Here is an 18,809-nt window from a genome sequence, read left to right on the forward strand (position 1 = left end):
TATCTATATATATATATATATATATATATATATATATATATTGTCTCATTCACATGACAGCAGTCAGGGTGACAGAGGTGGAGGGGGCGGGGCCACTGCTATTCCAGAAACCTTTTACGTAGCGCATCTGTATCTGTACAAACACACCAGAAAGCACCGCTCAGATGGGCTCGGTTTCAGTCTGGCTCCACAGCTGATCATCTGGACTCGGTTTCGGTTCGTTTAGCCGGAGCTCGTCCCCTATGCTGGAGGTAAGGCTGTGTTTTTAATGGCGGAAGCTACGCTCACCGGCTACTGGATCCACAGACAATGGATCGGACATGGGTGGGATTTAAATGGGAGGAGATCAGCTGTATCAATGATCTCATTGTCGGTTTGAGCCGCTTTAGTATGGAATAATGTTAATAATAATAATAGTAAAGCTACGATCTATCTTTGAACTGTGTAGACTCACTGAATGTGTTAGATATGGTTGTAACATTTAGGCTTTAGCTGCTCCTATGAGGAGGATACTCATCATGCTTTTCTTTGTCATACAGCATTAATCTCTTTATTCTTTCCTCAAATCACAGCTGATGTGAATTTTGATGTTGTTGCTGTGCCCAGAAACTCACACTTGAGGAGATGTGATCGTTTGTGCAGAACCTAGAACGAGATTGCTATACACGCTGAAATGAAATCGGAATTAGGGCTGGGCAATAAATCAAGATTCAAGATATATCGAGTTTTCTATTTTCCCGATATAGAAAATTACAATCTCGTAAAAGTGGGGTGTGGGGGAGGGGGGATCGATTCACATAAGAATCGTGATTCTAATCATCCACAATTCTGGATCGATTCATAAACTTCAAAAATTGATTTAATTTTCATTATTTATATATATATATATATATATATATATATATATATATATATATATATTTTTTTTTTTTTAAATTACAAGTCAAACAATACAAGTAGAAACACAAAGCCAAAACAACAACAAAAAGAACAAAGTACAGGATGAATGTCACTGAGAGTTGAGACTTACTTCTAGAGGAAAGGTGCAGCTGGCCTAAGCTTTTATTTTGGCATTTTTATTTATGCAAGTTATTTCTTATACAGTAAGTGCGTTTTTATATGTTTAGCATGAATAAATGTTACCTTTTTTCTTAAATTTGCCTTTGTGTGATTACTTCATTGGAATTAGTTTATTTTAAATTATCTTATACAAACTGTATTTTTTTTTTTTATGTCATAATTTGCCCTAACACACAATGCATTTTATCAATTGTTGAATCAGGAATCGATTTTGAATTGAATCAGAATGGAATTGAATCGTGAGAGACACCCAAAGATTCACATCCCTACAATCTTGCCTATATCGATATTATAGCTTATTTTGTATTAAAATACTCGGAGTCGCTGCTTTCACTAGTTCTCAGAACAGCATTAAAATCACAGTGAGATGGATTGCTGAGTGCGTCCTAACCCAGAACTTTCATTAATCAAGACACACTACATATCTCACTCACACGTGCTATCCCTTAGAGGAGAAAAAGACTAATATGGAATGTGTTGTGCAGCCGTTTGTTAATAAATGAGCCTGTAGGGCATTTTGCATTAGCAAATTTAACCCAGAATTCTCTTTCTGGTTTGACTTCATTTTTAAAATAAAAAATATTGAGATTCATATTGTATAGCACCATATTGAGATATGAGTTTTGGTCAATATCACCCAGCTCTAATAGGAATAGGCTAAAATATATTCCATGCAGTCAATGTACAAGAGCCACATCATCCACATTCATGTCAGCATTTAGAATAATGATCAATCCAAGTAATAACACAGGAAAGAACAAAGGGTTTGTGTGTGTGTGTGTGTGTGTTTTTTTTTTAATATTATTATTCATTTTCATATTTTTCTTGTCATTTCATGTGTTTTTGTTGTCATTTTGGGTATTATTTGGTCATTTTAAATATTTTGTTGTCATAATGTGTGTTTTTGTTGTGGTTTTTCACATTTTTATCTCATTTTGTGTGTGTTTGTTCGTTTTTTTGTGTGTGTTTTTTTAAAAATTCATTTTGTGTATTTTTGTTGTCCCTGTGGGTATTGTTTTGTCATTTTATGTATTTTTGTGTGTTTGTTGTATTGTCTTGATTTTTTTCCCAAGTCACTTTTGTTGTCGTTTTGTATTTGTTTTGGTAATTTTGGGTATTTTTGATCTCATTTTTGGTATTATTTGATCATTTTATATATTTTTGTTGTCGTAATGTGGGGGCCACACTAAATTAGACAATGAATGCTTTTTATAATGACACTCTGTGTGTGTATACGTTTGTTATGCAGGTTGAGAACCCCATGCTGTGGGCGGACATAGCTTACCAAAGCATTAGGATTGTATCACTGATTCCCTGATATAACTCTTCACTAACAAGTACCAGAGTTGAGGATGGCACAGGTGGAGGAGTCTCAGACTGAGGGGGAAGGAAGCCCCCAGGTGATCTCCTTAAGATCTGATACATCAGGGAACCGCGAGGGAGACGTGGGACCGTCGATAAGGAGGAAGAGGAGAAAGAAGAAAGACCCTCGTCCCGAGTCGATCATTGTGTTCCGCTCTGATATGGAGAGGGCAGCTGAAGAAGAGCAGGCAGGTGATGAAGGTGGAGAGAGGAGCACAGAGGAAGGAGCTAATTTCCTCTGTACACCCACAAGCGACGGTAAGGTGGTGTCAACACACGCGCGTCAGTTACAACGTCAAAGCATCTATAGATCGCACAATCATGATAAAGTAATTCATTTTCATACTGTCAGGAAAGGAAAAATATGTAGTTTTTCTTCATCAAATGTTACAACATATTTAAAGCTGCTGGATAGCATTTTTTTTCATCAAATAAAGACACAGTGTAGGCCTCTTAGATTAATAAAACGAAGAGAATTTGCTTAAAAAAAAAAAAAAAAAAAAAGATGTAAAAGGTTGAAATTAGTCACTCTGAAGTCTGTTTTCATCTCCACTGTAAACATTGTCAGGAAAGGTTTGCACATTGCATTGTGGGATGTGGAGTCCCCCAGACAAATTCATCGAAAAGTGTTTATTACTTTTTTTTTTTGTGATTTCTTGTGTTTGCCCCCCAAAAACTCTACCAAAGTGGCTTCCCCAACACATTTCTGGTGTTTTGATGAACTAAAAATTACAATAAAAGAATGGCACACATTGATTTTGGGATTAACACGGAAAGATTTGAATTTAGCCAAACGTGAACGTCTCGCGGAGTGAGGCGATATTATGAGGGAATAAACTAGAACAAAAATAGTGTAGAGCAAATCACTGTCCTCCTTGTCTGGCCAAAAAAACCCCACCAGAAATCACTGTAAGAATGAAGTATAAACACTTCTATGCATCCATTTACGGGACTCTACATCCCATAATGCAATGCATGAAACTTTTGTCAATCAAAGTGTTTCCAGTGGAAATGAAAACAAACTTTTAAGCAGCTTTTCTGTCTACGAGATCTTCACTATGTCTTTATCTGATCAAAAAAAAAAAAAAAGTCATCCCCAGCAGCTTTAATATAAGAAATTAGAGAACTAATGGCTATTTGTCATTGCAATTACGTGGCTAAATAAAATTTGCAGTCATAGGAACCAAATCCTCTAATCTTCCTGTTTTAGAGGGAGTTTCTGGGTGTAAAGATAAATGCCTTGAGACAACTGTTTTTGTATAGATACATTTCAATGGAAACATCTAAAAAATAACTGAAAAAACACATATTTTCCAATGCAAGCCTAAGAATCTGCCAAAGGTGAAAAAGGGTCATGGATACATGTTAAGCAGGCTTGTGCACGTCCAAACTTTCAGGGTAAAATAGGTTTATGAACCTCAGGGTCCAGGTTTCAGAAGTTCTCTGAATGGTCAAACTCTGGAATAGTTAGGATTGGGATCTTTCTTGGTCCTGGTAGAATAAGTGAAGCCTCCAGAGGGGTTTGCGTACAATTGTCTTGTACTGTTAAATCTTTGTGGTTTGCCAGAAAAACCGTAACCTTGCTTCCTCTAAACAGGAGGAGGGTGGAGTCTTCCCCCTGACAGCCGCTATGTCACCCTGACTGGAACCATCACCCGAGGGAAGAAGAAAGGCCAGGTGGTGGACATCCACGTCACGCTGACGGAGAAGGAGCTCAGAGAACTGGCCAAATCCAAAGAGCGTCTGAACGCAGAGTGTGAGGGGGGGGAGGGCTCCAAACACACCTGCGGCCTGGGCGTGTACCAGGGCCCCCACGTTGTCCTCTGGAGCCTCTCCTGCCTCCCCGTGGTCTTCTTCCTCTCCTTCATCACCTCCTTCTACTACGGCACGCTCACCTGGTACAACGTCTTCCTGGTTTATAACGAGGAGCGGACGTTCTGGCACAAGATTACGATCTGCCCGTTTCTCATCATCTTCTACCCCGTGCTCATCATGCCCATGGCTGTGTCCTTGGCTCTGTACTCGGCCGTGGTGCAGGTTTCCTGGGCCTTCAGCGAGTGGTGGCAGGCGGTCAGAGACCTGGAAAAAGGGTTCTGTGGCTGGGCTTGTTGCAAACTGGGTCTGGAGGACTGTTCGCCGTATAGCATTGTGGAGCTGCTGGACTCGGACACTCTGCAGAGCAAAGGGCCCAATGAACTTGCACATACATCCTCAGTGTAGAGACCAAGACGAAGAGGACCAACATGGAGACTATAAAGTCTTTCAGTAATATAGTCAGTTACAATATTGTTACCCTTAACAAAAGCCTTTACTAACTGAACACGTCCATGTTTAAACGCTCTGGGTTTCCCTTACAGTCTCAATAATCACTTTATCCAACTCCCACTAATATCTAAAGAGCAATCCTATTTAAAGTCTTTCTTCTATGAGCATTTAACACATTACAGGAAGCTTGACAGTCTAGTTTGACCTGTAAACGTCTGCACTCGAGTACCCACGACAATTACTCTGCTATGGAATGACACCTAAAGTATCCACGTGGGGGAAGCCAGGGCCTCAAACTGGGAAACTGTATACTATGGATGTTTTTAAGGAAATGTACACCATAAACCCACCTCTACTCAGACGCTACTGTTCTGTAAACAGTGTTTTCAATTTCTAATTATCTTTTTCTTTAAATACTTAAATACGCATTGGAATCTTTAAAAAAATTTGACAACCCAAAGAAAGACGTGAGAATTTAGAAAATATTATTTAGGCAAAAAGCCTAATTATCTTATTTGCTTTGGACTATTTTTTGAAAAGTCACATATTTTTGAGTATTTACTTGCAAAATGTTTGTTTTTTTCTCTCCGGATAAGAGTCGTAACTCTATTTTGTTTTCATTCTTTTTGAAAATATAAATAATTTGAATTTGTTTGAACTTAAGAAACCGATTTTTAAGACGAGAAACATTTATTCCAGAACATGCATATTATTCCCAAAATCTGAAACTTCTGTTTACCTGTGGAGCTCTTTGTGTTATTGCTGATCCGTTCTTTACTTATGAAGGACTGTAGGTTGACAGGGTACGCTAACATCATACCTACACTTCTCCTTCAGTTATGGCTAAACCAACTGGAATCTTTCTCTTCATCATTAGTATACCTGTACATCTTGTTTGAAACTCATTCTAAACTGGTTTTGCAATCTTTCTCTACTTCTTTTGTTGTCTTTGCATATTTTTTGTCTATAAGTTTACAAAAAAAAAGAAAGATATTATGTTTTAGAACATGATTCATGTTTGTTTGTCTGTCTTATTTAACGTTTTGTATAAATTATTTGATTCATATATCTTCATAAATGGTTGTAACCCTGTGTTTTGACTTCAGCACTTTCAAATAAATGTTTGTAAGTGGATTAACACTGTTTTACCATATTTAATGCTGTGGATACTGGATGCAAAAAAATAAAAAGAAGAAGTGCACAAATAAAAATATTGTGTGATTGAATTTTGATAATGTGCTGATTTTTGGCTTTATTTGCTAATAAAGTAGTAATGTGTGACTGGTTGCTATTTTCTCTGATCCTACAAACTGATAAAAACCAGTATTAACCAGTGCAGGGTGCTGATACCGATGTCTTTCTAGGGGTTGAATGCTTTGAAATGTGATTATTGGCACCCTAGTGTTAAACTGGGATAGGGGCTGATAATATATCCATATTCTCCAGTGAAACATCTGCACAGCATAGCAGAAATGTGTTGCAAAGCATTTTTGTTAAAATGTTTTAGCTTTTTTTTTTTTTCTCCATTTGGAGTTTTATGACATTATGTAGGGTGTGAACACTGTCAAATACTGTACATCTATACAAGTGCATCAGCTAACAACATCTACAGAAACTATTTACTGTCTTTATTGGTATTAAATGAGTCATTATTTTGTGCGGTGCCTGAAGTAAATGCACAAAATGATAAAGTTTATGCAAAAAACTGAAATACAAAAAAATGACAAATACATGACTCCATGTACAAATGAACAGAAAGACATTAGAAATACACAAAGACAACAATATACTCAAAATAGCTCCAACTATTTACAAAACATCAACAAAAATGACTCCAAAAACATGCAAAATAGGGGGAAAATATACAATATGAACCTAAAAACACACAATACAATAACAAAAATATGAAAAAAGTTACAGAAAAATATTTGAAATGACAACAAAATAAACAAAATGTTTTCCTGTATTAATGCAATTTTATTTGTATAGCAATAATTAAAACAATAATTTTGTTGCGCTCATCAAATAATATTGTTGATGATGTGGCCGTCAGGATCAGACATTTACATTTTTTGTGGTCCCTGCTATCGTAGATGTTGCCTTTATCTGAATTAAAGCATTTCTTTAATTAGACTTGTTTTTTTTTTTTTGTTTTTTTTAGAATAAAAGAATAAAATGGTTGAAGCATGATTGGCATTGCATTGTTTTAATCACACACGTTTATGGAAAAAGTGTAAAACATTCATAAAGATGTGAAGAGATGCTTAGAACATACATATTTCTAGGTAAATTATTTAATTTGTCAAATGAATGAGAGGTAGTTTTTTTTCTCAATACCTTTACTGTCTTTATCATCAGTGTTTGATTATTTTTCAAAGATGTCAATAAAAAGCATGGAATTCAATTAAATACTAACTCTGCCAGTAAACCAATTTACCTGCCAACTTAAGCTTGTTGGAATAAAATTAGTTTTTGACTAAAGCTAAAATATTTCTTCACTGCTATGATTTACTATTTATTAATTTCATCAAAGTAATGATAGTTCCCTGCAATTTATCAATGGCGCCTCCTATAGTTCAGGAACCACCAGGGGGCGTTTGACCTACATCTGATTCTTGCACCTCTTAAATGTGAAAACACACTCGTACCAACATAACTGGAACTGGTTGGATTTTTTAATTAACTGCGGCGTCATGTTTTTTAATAAATCACAGCCTGTGAAATGTCTATAATTATGCTCTTTCTGTGCAGTTTCTACGAGACATATAAACTAGGAACCTTAGTTCTCTTTTCACTGTTTCCGGACGGAACCATAACAGAGTAAGACGCATTGATTGAAAGGAGGAAATAAAATGGCTAAAGTAAGTCAATATTTTTCTGGTTTTCAGTGAGAAAGTTGTGTGTTTACGTTGATGTGAATTATAAAGTGTTTAAGCTTCATAAATAACTCAACCAATTGTTTATATCGAGCTTTCAACGACAGGGACGAGTCGAGACATGTTCGAGCTGTGGGTGGTGTCGTGGTTTCACTGGTTTCTATTTCAAATTGTGACCAAATTCGACTTTCCTCGCAGATAGTTGGCCTTGTCTACGTGTTTTTAAGCACACTCTTACTTCATTGTCTTGTATCTAATGCAGCTAGATTTGGATATTTATATTTTTTTTTCGCATTTTATACTCTGCAGTGTGAAGTCGTTCACCATTTAGCCAGTTCACCAGTTACGTCATAACGCTAGAGTAGTCGTTCACTCCCGTTGTTACCTCTACTGACTTACTACTATTGTTCTTTATAACCTACTGGTCTTTTTTGAAGCTATAGAAAACGTGTAAAAGATGTTAATGGAGTTTCTTTAGTTTGCAAAAGTGTGTTTAGAGTAGACATAAATAAGTGTATGAAGTGAAATGAAAGTGTTTTGCCTCCTGATTTGAATGACTGTGTTGTCTGCAGTCTGCTCTGATCCTGTGCATGGATGTGGGCTTCAACATGTCCAACTCTGGCCCTGGAGAGGAGTCCCCGTTTGACCAGGCCAAGAGGGTCATCCAGAAGTTTGTCCAGCGGCAGGTACAGTTTGACATAAATCGATCAGGTGTATGTCATTCTCATTCATTGTTAACAAACACCCATCCCATGGTAGAAGACATTTTCACATCTCTCTGTCAGAGACCACATGACCTTCATCAGCATTTTCAGCTGCAGTAGCTTGTCTAGACCCAGTGGTTCCCAAACTTTGTGTGCCCAAGACACACCAAAGGACAAGTAAACATCTGAAGGCACGTGTTATCACTCATATCGTGCACAATATTTGTAAATGTGCATAATTATTTACTAATGCCAAATAAAACATGACAAAGACAACTATATTACTCATAAAATATATATTAACAAAGTATTTAAAAAATAAATGAGGTGTAGAGTTTAGGGATGTAACGATTCACTCAACTCCCGATACGATTCGATTCGCGATACTGGTTTCACAATACGATTCTCTCACGATTTATTTTACAAAATGGGACTGTAGAAAAATGATGACTGAAAAATATTCCTTTATTTTTTATTTTTTTAATAAAATAATGATTTTATTAAAAGGAATGATGTCATACTTTAAGAAAGGACTGCACTTTTTAAAAAAAAATTCTAAATCAAATTCTCATCGAGAAGTTCCCCCTTTTTTATAGTTTCATGTTATGTAAATGATGTGAAGTCAGTAGTGTGATGGAGTTTCTTTCCGTGTTTTATCTCAGGTGTTTGCAGAGACTAAGGATGAGCTGGCTTTGGTCCTGTTCGGCACCGACTCCACCAAAAACCCTCTGGACAATGACGACCAGTATCAGAACATCACTGTGCACCGGAACCTCATGGTCCCAGACTTTAAACTTCTGGAGGAGATTGAAAATCAGATCCATCCTGAGAGTCAGCAGGCTGACTGTATCTTTGACATAGCGCTGAACGTTTGTGTTTTAGTGGAAAACACAACAATACATGTTTCATTGTAACCACAGGAAGTAATGTAACTGATTTACCAGTACTGTTTGAAATTTTTTATTTGGGGCTTTGTTTTTATAGGATTTTCTGTATCTAAAACAAATCTATTGTTTACATATTTAGCTATCACTTCATAGGCTAGAACAGCGTACCCCCTCAGATGGGGGTACGTGTACCCCTAAGTGTACGCTATGGCACTACAGGGTACTGGAGAGAGAGGAACATTAACAAATAAAGTCTCAGTCTTGGTCCCACCCCAGGCGTGAGAGGACCGGAAATGATAAAAACTATCAAAATAAATCTATTCAGGAGCCACTAAATCAGAGTTTTTCAACATTAGGGTAGGGGACCCCGTGTGGGGTCACCTGGAGTTTAATTGGGGTGTCCTGAAATTTCTGAAAAATTAAAATAGATTTTTGAATTTTTAAAAATTATTATATCTAGTTTAACTAAAATGCAGTAAAAAAAAAAATATATATATATGAGCTCAAATGTGAACAAAAAAGTAATTAAAAATGTCTCTGGGGTCGCCAAATATTTTTGATATCAAAATGGGGTCACAAACCCAAAAAGGATGGGGACCACCTTATTTACAAAATAAGATTCTCTAAAAAGTATGTTATTACTTGTTCATTCCATCATTATGTTCTATAGTTGTTTTTAAATCGTTTTTTGAGCAAAATGTTGTAGTCGGACAAAGGGGGCACTTGGATTCAGAAATAAGTGTACTTAAGCTAAATATTGAGAACCACTGGACAAGAAGGCTGACAAATATGATATTTTAATGACAGTATTTAATTATCATCTTTCTAATTTAATGTGCTGCATTGATTGAGTACAAACTCCTTAACAAGTGTCTCCAGGGCTGGATGCTCTTGTGGTGTGCATGAATATTTTTGAGACAGAAACAGGGTAGGTATCTGCATCCATCGTACTACTAAAAAGTAGTCCAGAAATGGACAAAACTCGTGTTGGTAAACATGGTTGAATTTTTTTCCTTTTAGGGGGAAGAAGTTGGATCGACGCAACATCGTCCTGCTGACTGACCTCAACAGCCCGGTCAGCTCAGACAACCTCGACGTCATCATTGAAAACCTGAAACAAGCAGACATCACTCTGCAGTTCTTGTAAGACTCAGACTCATGTTTTCTAATCAATTTATTTTTCTCATGCAAAAGTTTAAAGAAGCTTCGTTCATTTTTTTTACTATTTATTCTGACTGAGCCAGTGTTTAATGAGTGAATGACACTGGGCCATTTTGTTTCTTCACTGGGGCTGTTCAGTCTGCCCTTTCCTGCAGAGGAAGGTGATGGGGAGGCTCCTGGAGACCAGGACAGAAGAGGCCCCGGCCACCCTGGCACTGGTAAAGGACTTTCTGAAGAACAGAAGGAAGGCCTGGACATGGTGAAGCACATCATGTTGACCCTGGATGAGGAAGAAGGACTGGAACAAATTTACACCTTCAGGTTGTAGATTTGTTTCCATCATGTTTCATTTGTGTCAGGCTGCTTGTTTAAAAGGTTGTGGATTGGGCTGATTTGTGTGATGGGAGCTTGTTTTTTCCATGTTGTAATGATGTTACAGGAGTGCCATTGAGCAACTGTGTATGTTTAAACGTATTGAGAGGAGACCCATGGCGTGGCCCTGTCAGCTGACCATTGGCAGCGCCCTCTCCATCCGTATTGTTGGTTACAAAGCAGTAAGTGAAGCACGAAAATAAATTAATTCACTCATTCATTTTGAAATTAGTATGCTTAGAACTGTACCCATTATATGTTTTTATGAAATAAAATCATAGTGTATGGCGGAAATGAAAACAAACTTTCAAGCAGCAAATGTAACTTTTTACATGTTTTTTTAATCATATGATCCTCGATTTTGTTTCTATTTATTTTTTGATCAATGAATCCTATACTATGGATTTATCTGATAAAAACAATTCAAACACAAGGATTGTATTAATCCATAAATAACTAACGCTCCTCTGGTGCCTCTTGACAGTTCTGTTATCAGCAAATAGTTCAAAAGAGATCATTTGGTCATCAAAATTTTAAAATACACAAGATTAGCACAAACGTAGAAGTGTAATAGTTTTAAAATGAAACTATAGCATTAATCTTAATCTATGCAAAATGAACTAAAGCTCTATAACATTCAAAGACATATTAAGAAAGAAGAAGTAATAATCATGAAAACAATGGTACTAAAGACAAAATAAGGATATTTAGAAAAACACTAACACAGACAAATAATTTGACAATTAGTGAGAAAAATTTTTCTCATGTAAACATGTAGAATTAGGAGGGTTTTTTTTTTTAATATAATTTAGAAGCTGTTTCACATTTTTCTGCCATTCAGCTTCACACATTAAATCATGGCTTCCTAATTCCAAAAAGTCACTTAAAATGTCTGCTAGGTGACGGAAGAGAAGCTGAAGAAATCATGGAAGACAGTCGATGCTCAGACCAACCAGAAAGATGACGTGAAGAGGGAAACCGTGTACTGCCTGGACGATGACAATGAGACAGAAGTGCAGAAAGAAGACATTATTCAAGGTTAGGAAGAGTCTATTTTTACTTTAATAGCACCCGTTAGCAGTCGTTTCCTGTGATTTATGAAGCTCATCTATCCTATCTGTTCACAGGTTTCCGTTACGGAAGTGACATTGTTCCTTTCTCTAAGGTTGATCAAGAACAGATGAAATATACACATGATGGGAAATGTTTTGCTGTGCTGGGTTTCACCAAACAAAGCTCGGTATGGTGCTAAAGAATCTGTAGATTTCTTCTTTTTTTTTAGTCTTTGTCCTGATTTTTTTTCCTCTTTTTTTTTTTTTTTTTTTTTTGCTGTTTTCAGGTCCAACGTCATCGGTTCATGGGAACGCAGGTCATCAAGATATTTCCTGGGAAGGATGACGAGGTGAGGATGGAGAGCAGGGATGCTCTGCAGCTAGCTACATGACTATTATTAATATTTTTATTTAAAATTACCTTCCAGTTCACCCAAGGACACTTTACACTAATAACAGTATAATAAAAAAACAGTGCAATACAATATAAAACATAATAATACAAAAAAGAAGAAAAAGAAAAGAAAGAAGAAGGAGAAATTATGAAATAAAATGAAACACTGAATTACAGAGAATATGCAGATTGGTGGGTTTTAATTTAGATTTGAAAAGGGATAAGGTGTCGATGTTTCTGGTGTTGGGTGGGAGGAACTTCCAGGGTTTGGGATTGAATTCCACTGACGTGTTTTGTGTGCTGTGTGGTTTGAGCAGCATGCAGCTGTGGCGCTGTCGGCTCTAATCCAAGCTCTTCACGAGCTTCAAATGGTCGCCATTGTGCGTTATGCGTATGACCGGCGCAGCAACCCTCAGGTGGGCGCCGCTTTTCCATGTATCAAACAGGACCATGAGGTGAGATCATTGAGCTGGATGAGCCTGAGCTAGATAGAGTAGATAGCATAGAGCTAATAAACACTCTCTGTCTTTGTCTCTGTAGTGTCTGATGTACGTTCAGCTGCCTTTCATGGAAGACCTCAGACATTTTACGTTTCCCTCTCTGGAGAACAACTCTAAGTTTACGCCATCTGGTAAATGTGATTTTTATTATAAGCACTAAACAGAACTGGCTTCTACTTAACACTAAAATGTTTATTATAATTTAGTTTAAATTGCAGCTCCTTTTAATTATGGTTTTATCAGCTCATGTTACTTTCCACTCCTCCTTTCAAACTAGCACTTACACAGTATTAGGGCCACATTTAAAAAAAAAAAAAATAATAATCTGGGCACTATGAGATTAAAGTAGTAATATTTCAAAAGTAAAGTTGTAATTTTATGATCATAAAATCATTTCTTAATAACTGTAATTTAATGAGATTACAATTGTAATATTTTGAGATTAAAGTCGTAAATTTATGAAAATAAACAGGATCTTGTCTGTGTTGTGGTCACTCGTGCGTTATGGAGAATGTGGAACATTTGGTGAGATTATACTTCTCTAGGTTTCACACATGGTGACTTACTCATTATCACCACACTGTCATCAGTTTAAGGACTTTAAAGCCACTTTGCGTTTGTTCCGACAAAAGAACGAGACTGATTTGGAGCAAATAGCCTCGTTTGTGATGGAGGAACTAAAATTATGACTCTATTCTCAAAATATTACAACCGTAATCTCAAATTATTACAACTTTTTTTCTTATAAAATTATGACTTTATTCTTGGAATATTACGACCTTAATCTTGTAGTGCTCGGATTTCTTTTTATTTTAATGTGGCCCTACTATGCTGTTGTACTACACCAGTAGTGCCTGTATCACATATCGTGTGTATTTGCATGTTTATTCTTGACATTTTTGAATGCATTTGATTCAGTAAGAGTATTGCATAAAACAGGAATTGAAATCAAATCAAAGAAAAGTTCTGTTTCAGACCAAGCTAGTATGGCTTCGTAGGTAAGCTGTTTACATCTGCATCTTGTTACCGTGGTGACACCCAAACGTAATCCTCTCTCTTTAAGGAACAGTAAAATAGAATCATACATTTTGTATATTCATTATGCATACGCTTCCACACATAAATTTAATAAAATAAAAGCTCAAATTAGAAAATATAAACACTGAATTATTCAAATATAAATATTAAAAACAAGTACAAGCAATATGAGAACATCACCTTTAAATATCAACAAAGAGACTTCCCCTGTAGATTTTAAAATAGTTATATTTTTCTAAAATAAAGAGTGTCTATTGAGTCTGTGTACATAAACTAAAGGGATAACCTTTGATCAAGTATTCCTCTTTTTTTTTTTTAGATGAGCAGCTCTCTGCTGTGGACTCTCTCATCGACTCTATGATGTTAGTGGAGGAAGATGAGGATGGCAAACAGAAGGACATTTTCAAAGTCCACGATATCCCTAACCCTGCCTTTCAAAGACTCTTCCAGGTATTGAAGTTCGTTTTCAACAAATAAGCACTCCCTTAGTAGAGTGAGATTAAGCATCTCCGTCACATCCTGCTTGTGCCTTTTATCCACCAAATGTTCTTCAGTGTTTGCATCATCGGGCAGTGAACCCGGGCACTCCTCTTCCTGCTATGGAGTCATGGCTGAAGGCGACGCTCGAATGCCCTGAGGTCATTAGAGAACGCTGCCAATCTGCACTGGGAGAGATAAAGAACAAGTTTACTCTCACTCAAGTGGAGAAGAAGAAGAAACTGAAGACGAGTGCACAGATCTTTGGCAAAGAGTAAGAGTTTGTTTTCACTCCGTGTCTTTGAATATCTACAATTAATGTAGCTAAAAACAGGGTTTTTTTGGTGTTTTTATTTTTCAAACGTTATCTCATAGTTCGGATGAGCCAGAGGCTAAAAAGGCAAAAGAAGACGAAGCAGATGAGGAGTTTAATCTGGCTGACATTGCTGAAGGCTCGGTTACCTCGGTGAGACTTGAACAGCTTACAGGGTACCTGTAGTGACAATGTATTTAATGCGCCTATACCTCCCACGATGCACCATTTATTTAAAGCGACAGGCCAGGCCGATCAACGAAAGTACGTCATATCCTGTCCAAAATGGCGACTCTCCATAGTTTATGAACGAAGGTATAAAATTGTTCTAAAAAGTCATTTTTAGAATTTTAGAATTTCGACATTTTGTTAATTGGTAATATATTAAACACATTTTTGTTCTATACATTTTCACTACAGGTACCCTTTCATGACACTTGTGTCCAAAGATATAACCACACTCAGGGTCGGGGTCAATTATAATTGTAATCTTGTAAATGATAATTGATTACAATTAAGACGTAATTGTAATTGGCATGGAAATTCTATAAAAACTGTCAATTACAATTTCATTAAACACAAAACTGGGGAACCATGTTACAAATCTATCTCTTACACATTCGTAGTTAACAATAATTAAAATATGATTCACATCAACTTTTCCCACTACTTATCAGTTCTCTTGAGAACCATTTTACCATTTTAAAAAAAAGAATAACTTGAGGTGTATATAGACAGAAAAAAGGCTCAAATGAAAATATTAATACCAATATATTCATGGGAAAAAAGCCCAACAAGGTAACCAAGAGAGGAGAAACAAATTAGATGCTCTATAACATTTTTTTGTGTATTTTACATCTGACTTAATAAATTGGTCAAAACTGACCTGTTGTCATAAGAGATGCTCACAGAAGAGGAAGGAAATGTTTTAGGGAGTTATTTATTAGAGGCTGTGTAATTGAGGACGCCATTGTAATTGACTTTCGGGGGGAAAATAATAATTGTATTTTAAATTGTAATTTGAAAAAAATCCAGTCACCGTAATTGTAATTGAACATGGGTAATCAGGGTTACCGTAGATCCATAAAAAGTCTTAAAAGCCATTAAATTCATTGATGTAAAAATAGGTCTTAAGTTTTAATGCAGATTAAGTATGAATTCATGAGTGTACTTAGTCTCACATTTCAAAATAAATGGTAACTTTAGTTTAAAAAAAAATGAGATTTTTTCTTTTCTTAATGGGTTTAGTTTTTTGTGTTTTTGTTGTTTTAGAGATTTCTGGCTATTTTTGTAGTCATATTGTGTGTTTTTTGGGGTGATTTTTGTTTATTTTAGTCTGTTTTTTTGTGTATTTTACTTTACTTTCATTTGGTGTATTTTTGTGTGTTTACTTTGGGGGCTACCAGTGGCACGTCTGCACTAGACACTGGAAATAATGAACTCTAACCCTATGTAATTGATGTTGCGTTTGTTTTTCTTCCCCCAATTGTGTTTACTGTAAAGTTGGGCTTAAATTTAATTTCAAATAGCAATAAAAAGTCTTGAATATAATTGAATTGAAGCTGTAGGAACTCTGGTAAATGTAATTAAAAAATGTAATGACTCCAATCCTGACCAAACTGTAAATTTTAGGTTGGATTTCTTTTTAATCTTTTGACTTTAATTTCCTCAACCCTTCAGGTGGGAAGTGTAGACCCCGCCCGAGACTTCCGCACTTTAATCAGACAGAAGACTCTTACATTCGAAGAGGGTGAGTCTCATGTGTCTGTGTATTATTCCCTTTAGTAACGCGTCCCGTCTCATTGTATGTTTTCCTCTTTGTGTGGTCGTGGTGACCTCCGTGTCCTTCCAGTCTGTAAGCAGCTGACTCACAGGATAGAACAGTTGCTTGGCAACAAGAGCACAGACTACTACATGAAAAGCATCACCTGCGTGGAGGCGTTCAGGGAGCAGTCTGTGAAGGTAAACAAACACTCCTGGTTTTTAAGAGGCTCATGCTGATGGATTCCAGTGGATGTTTTTCTATGGGCGGCTCAGAGCCGTGAGCAGATAAAATCATGTCTGTTTCTTTTTCTGGTGACTTGAACTCAGGCCAGTTTTCATGCAAGTGTGTGCTACTCACACACAAGATAATTCTACACAGTGTGGGACAAAGATCTCCTAATTCCCAGTAAGGTTTAAGCTTAGCATGCTCACATGAGCAGCAGTACTTTATCAGCTGCCCTGCACTCTGTGCACAGAAGAAATGCTCATTTACTCCCAAACACAGCCATTAAAACACTACTGCTACATGATGCAGTTAAGACACGCCCACTCTATACTATAAAATCTTTGCCAGTGTTTTTCAAACTTTTTTGAGGCAAGGTACATCTTTTCATTGAAAAAAATCCCAAGGCACACCACCAACCGAAAATGTAAAAAAATAAAACTTTATAGCCTATAACACCAATATACAGTCATTCTAATCAAAGTGTTCATATTTCTACTTTCTAATAAATAGTGCAATTAACAAGGTGTCTAAGTGTTTTTAAAAGGAATCAATTGAACAACAGCAAATTTAATTTTGCTGGCAGAAGATGAATGGATGGATATTTATTTTTTTCAAATAAAAATTGTAATGAACGACAATCAGTCATTCTAATCAAAAACAAAACATTAAATAGGGTTAGAACTACAATTGAACTTTATTTTGTCAAATATTTTTTTGTGTAATATAATGTCTTTTTATATTGTATTTATATAATTTATTATTAATAATAATAATACATACATTCATAATAAATTATTATAATTAAATTTGTAGAAGGGGCGGGGCCAACAGTGGTGGTTTGTGACGCAAGATGGTCCCAAACCGTCACATGATCTTGTTCTCAGCCAATAGCAAAAATCGATTGTAATAGCTGGGTTTCAACCCATAGAGGACAGTCACTCTGACATTTTACAACAAAATATACTACATTTGATTAATTTGACTAAAATTATGAGAGTCGGACCAGGATCAATCAACAGCACCATTTTATACCCAAGTACTTTTGTTTTAAGCCAGAAAAAAAGGGATTTTAGTTTAGTTACACTTTAAAAAAATTTCCAGCGTTTATTCTGCCAGAGAGCAAACAGTAAAAAGTTAAAGTTCTACAATCGTCCAAAGTTTTTGACAGTGGCCATCTCTGAACCTGTTTCACTGCAGATTCAGAGCTGCAACCAAAGATTAGCATGAGGAAGTGTTATTTTTCATTTGAGACCGCAAAGGGCACATGACTTCAGTGAGATTTGATGGACCGTTCAAATGGAATTTGAATGTTTGTATTAATTTTTTGGTGCGTTTCAGCTGGGGAATGCTGATCTTTACAACAGCTACCTCCAATTACTGAAAAGTAGCATCCCAACCCAAGGGCTGGAGAGCTTCTGGGAACTGCTGGTTCAAGGTATGATCAACATTCTCTTCGTCATTTCTAGACGCTGCTATCTTTTCTCCCTGAACATTTCACAATATAAATGTTATGTCTTCACTCTTCAACACAAGAGGTTACAAATGGTTTATTTGTGCTGGCTGAACAGATGGTGTGACTCTGATCAGCGAGGACGAGGTTGAAGGAAGCACGGTAACCAGAAATGAAGCGCGTCAGGTGAAGTATTGCATGGATAAAATAATCTTTGTATTATCTTTAGGTTTTCTCACTAAAGCCAATTTTTTTTTCACAGTTTTTAGTCACTGAGAGGATTGAGGAGGCAGCTGCACATCCAGCTGAAGATCCCGGAGATGTGGATGATTTGGTAAGAATTGTTCTTTTGTGACATTTTTTTTCCTTGGTCAAAGCAGTGTGTGTATGTGTGCCTTTGGTCTAGCAGGACATCAGATGTGAACTCTCATCATCTTTTTTCCTCTTCCTGTGCAGCTGGACATGATGTAAGCAGGGAGGCTGTAGGAGTGTCTGCTGGTGACCACAGAAATCTAAAGAATGCAATCTTTTGACCCGTCACACCAAAAAAGCAAATCCGTCCTTTGTTCCGGCTCCCACTCATTGACCAATGAAACCTTGCAATTGATGATACTAATATGTGCATAAACAAGTCTCAGTTTGACTCATTGTACCTCACACATGCTGTGTAGAAAGGTTTTTCTTCCTTCTCAAACAGACTGAGATATTTCCATCCCAATGTCTGCTAAATGTCAAATAATCTGTAATAGTTTTTAAATAAAGATTCTGTTTTTGTTCTAATGAAACTTGGAATTTTAAATATAGTTTCCAGCGATGGAAATCTCTAATGGGGACAGTATCCCAGTGTTGGCTCTGTTATGTTGATCAGTCTTTTTTATGGTAACAGAA

At 36.5% G+C, this 18,809-nt stretch overlaps 2 protein-coding genes across 4 annotated transcripts; both read left to right on the plus strand.

Annotated features, from left to right (window-relative positions):
* The first annotated feature begins 85 nt into the window (after positions 1-85).
* tmem169b (transmembrane protein 169b) lies at positions 86-5,589 on the plus strand. Of its 3 annotated transcripts, none has more exons than XM_028436325.1 (3): positions 86-251; positions 2,330-2,700; positions 4,040-5,589. In XM_028436325.1, exons 2-3 carry the CDS (start codon positions 2,433-2,435, stop codon positions 4,660-4,662), a joined length of 891 nt encoding a protein of 296 aa, XP_028292126.1. In that variant the 5' UTR covers positions 86-251; positions 2,330-2,432; the 3' UTR covers positions 4,663-5,589. The 3 variants fall into 3 exon arrangements, with proteins under 3 accessions (XP_028292126.1, XP_028292128.1, XP_028292127.1); XM_028436327.1 differs by having other exon boundaries at positions 2,419-2,700; XM_028436326.1 differs by lacking the exon at positions 86-251 and having other exon boundaries at positions 2,145-2,700.
* Positions 5,590-7,361: 1,772 nt separating this feature from the next.
* LOC114455180 (X-ray repair complementing defective repair in Chinese hamster cells 5) lies at positions 7,362-18,706 on the plus strand. Its single transcript, XM_028436233.1, has 21 exons — positions 7,362-7,568; positions 8,156-8,269; positions 8,950-9,133; positions 10,054-10,102; positions 10,195-10,317; positions 10,474-10,656; positions 10,775-10,889; positions 11,607-11,745; positions 11,835-11,947; positions 12,047-12,109; positions 12,471-12,608; positions 12,694-12,784; positions 14,011-14,141; positions 14,246-14,442; positions 14,544-14,634; positions 16,162-16,231; positions 16,334-16,443; positions 17,810-17,906; positions 18,040-18,107; positions 18,184-18,255; positions 18,378-18,706. Exons 1-21 carry the CDS (start codon positions 7,560-7,562, stop codon positions 18,390-18,392), a joined length of 2,172 nt encoding a protein of 723 aa, XP_028292034.1. The 5' UTR covers positions 7,362-7,559; the 3' UTR covers positions 18,393-18,706.
* The last annotated feature ends 103 nt before the right edge of the window (positions 18,707-18,809 follow it).

Source organism: Gouania willdenowi, chromosome 21 (genome assembly GCF_900634775.1).
Source record: "Gouania willdenowi chromosome 21, fGouWil2.1, whole genome shotgun sequence".
In the NCBI taxonomy this organism is placed as follows: Eukaryota; Metazoa; Chordata; class Actinopteri; order Blenniiformes; family Gobiesocidae; genus Gouania; species Gouania willdenowi.

Excerpts from the sequence above, each read along its gene's own strand:
- tmem169b (XM_028436325.1), top strand. The coding sequence starts at position 2,433 with ATGGCACAGGTGGAGGAGTCTCAGACTGAGGGGGAAGGAAGCCCCCAG. Across the intron at positions 2,701-4,039 it reads CTGTACACCCACAAGCGACG|GAGGAGGGTGGAGTCTTCCC; the intron begins GTAAGGTGGTGT and ends TCCTCTAAACAG.
- LOC114455180 (XM_028436233.1), top strand. Across the intron at positions 8,270-8,949 it reads AGAAGTTTGTCCAGCGGCAG|GTGTTTGCAGAGACTAAGGA; the intron begins GTACAGTTTGAC and ends GTTTTATCTCAG. Across the intron at positions 12,785-14,010 it reads CTCTAAGTTTACGCCATCTG|ATGAGCAGCTCTCTGCTGTG; the intron begins GTAAATGTGATT and ends TTTTTTTTTTAG.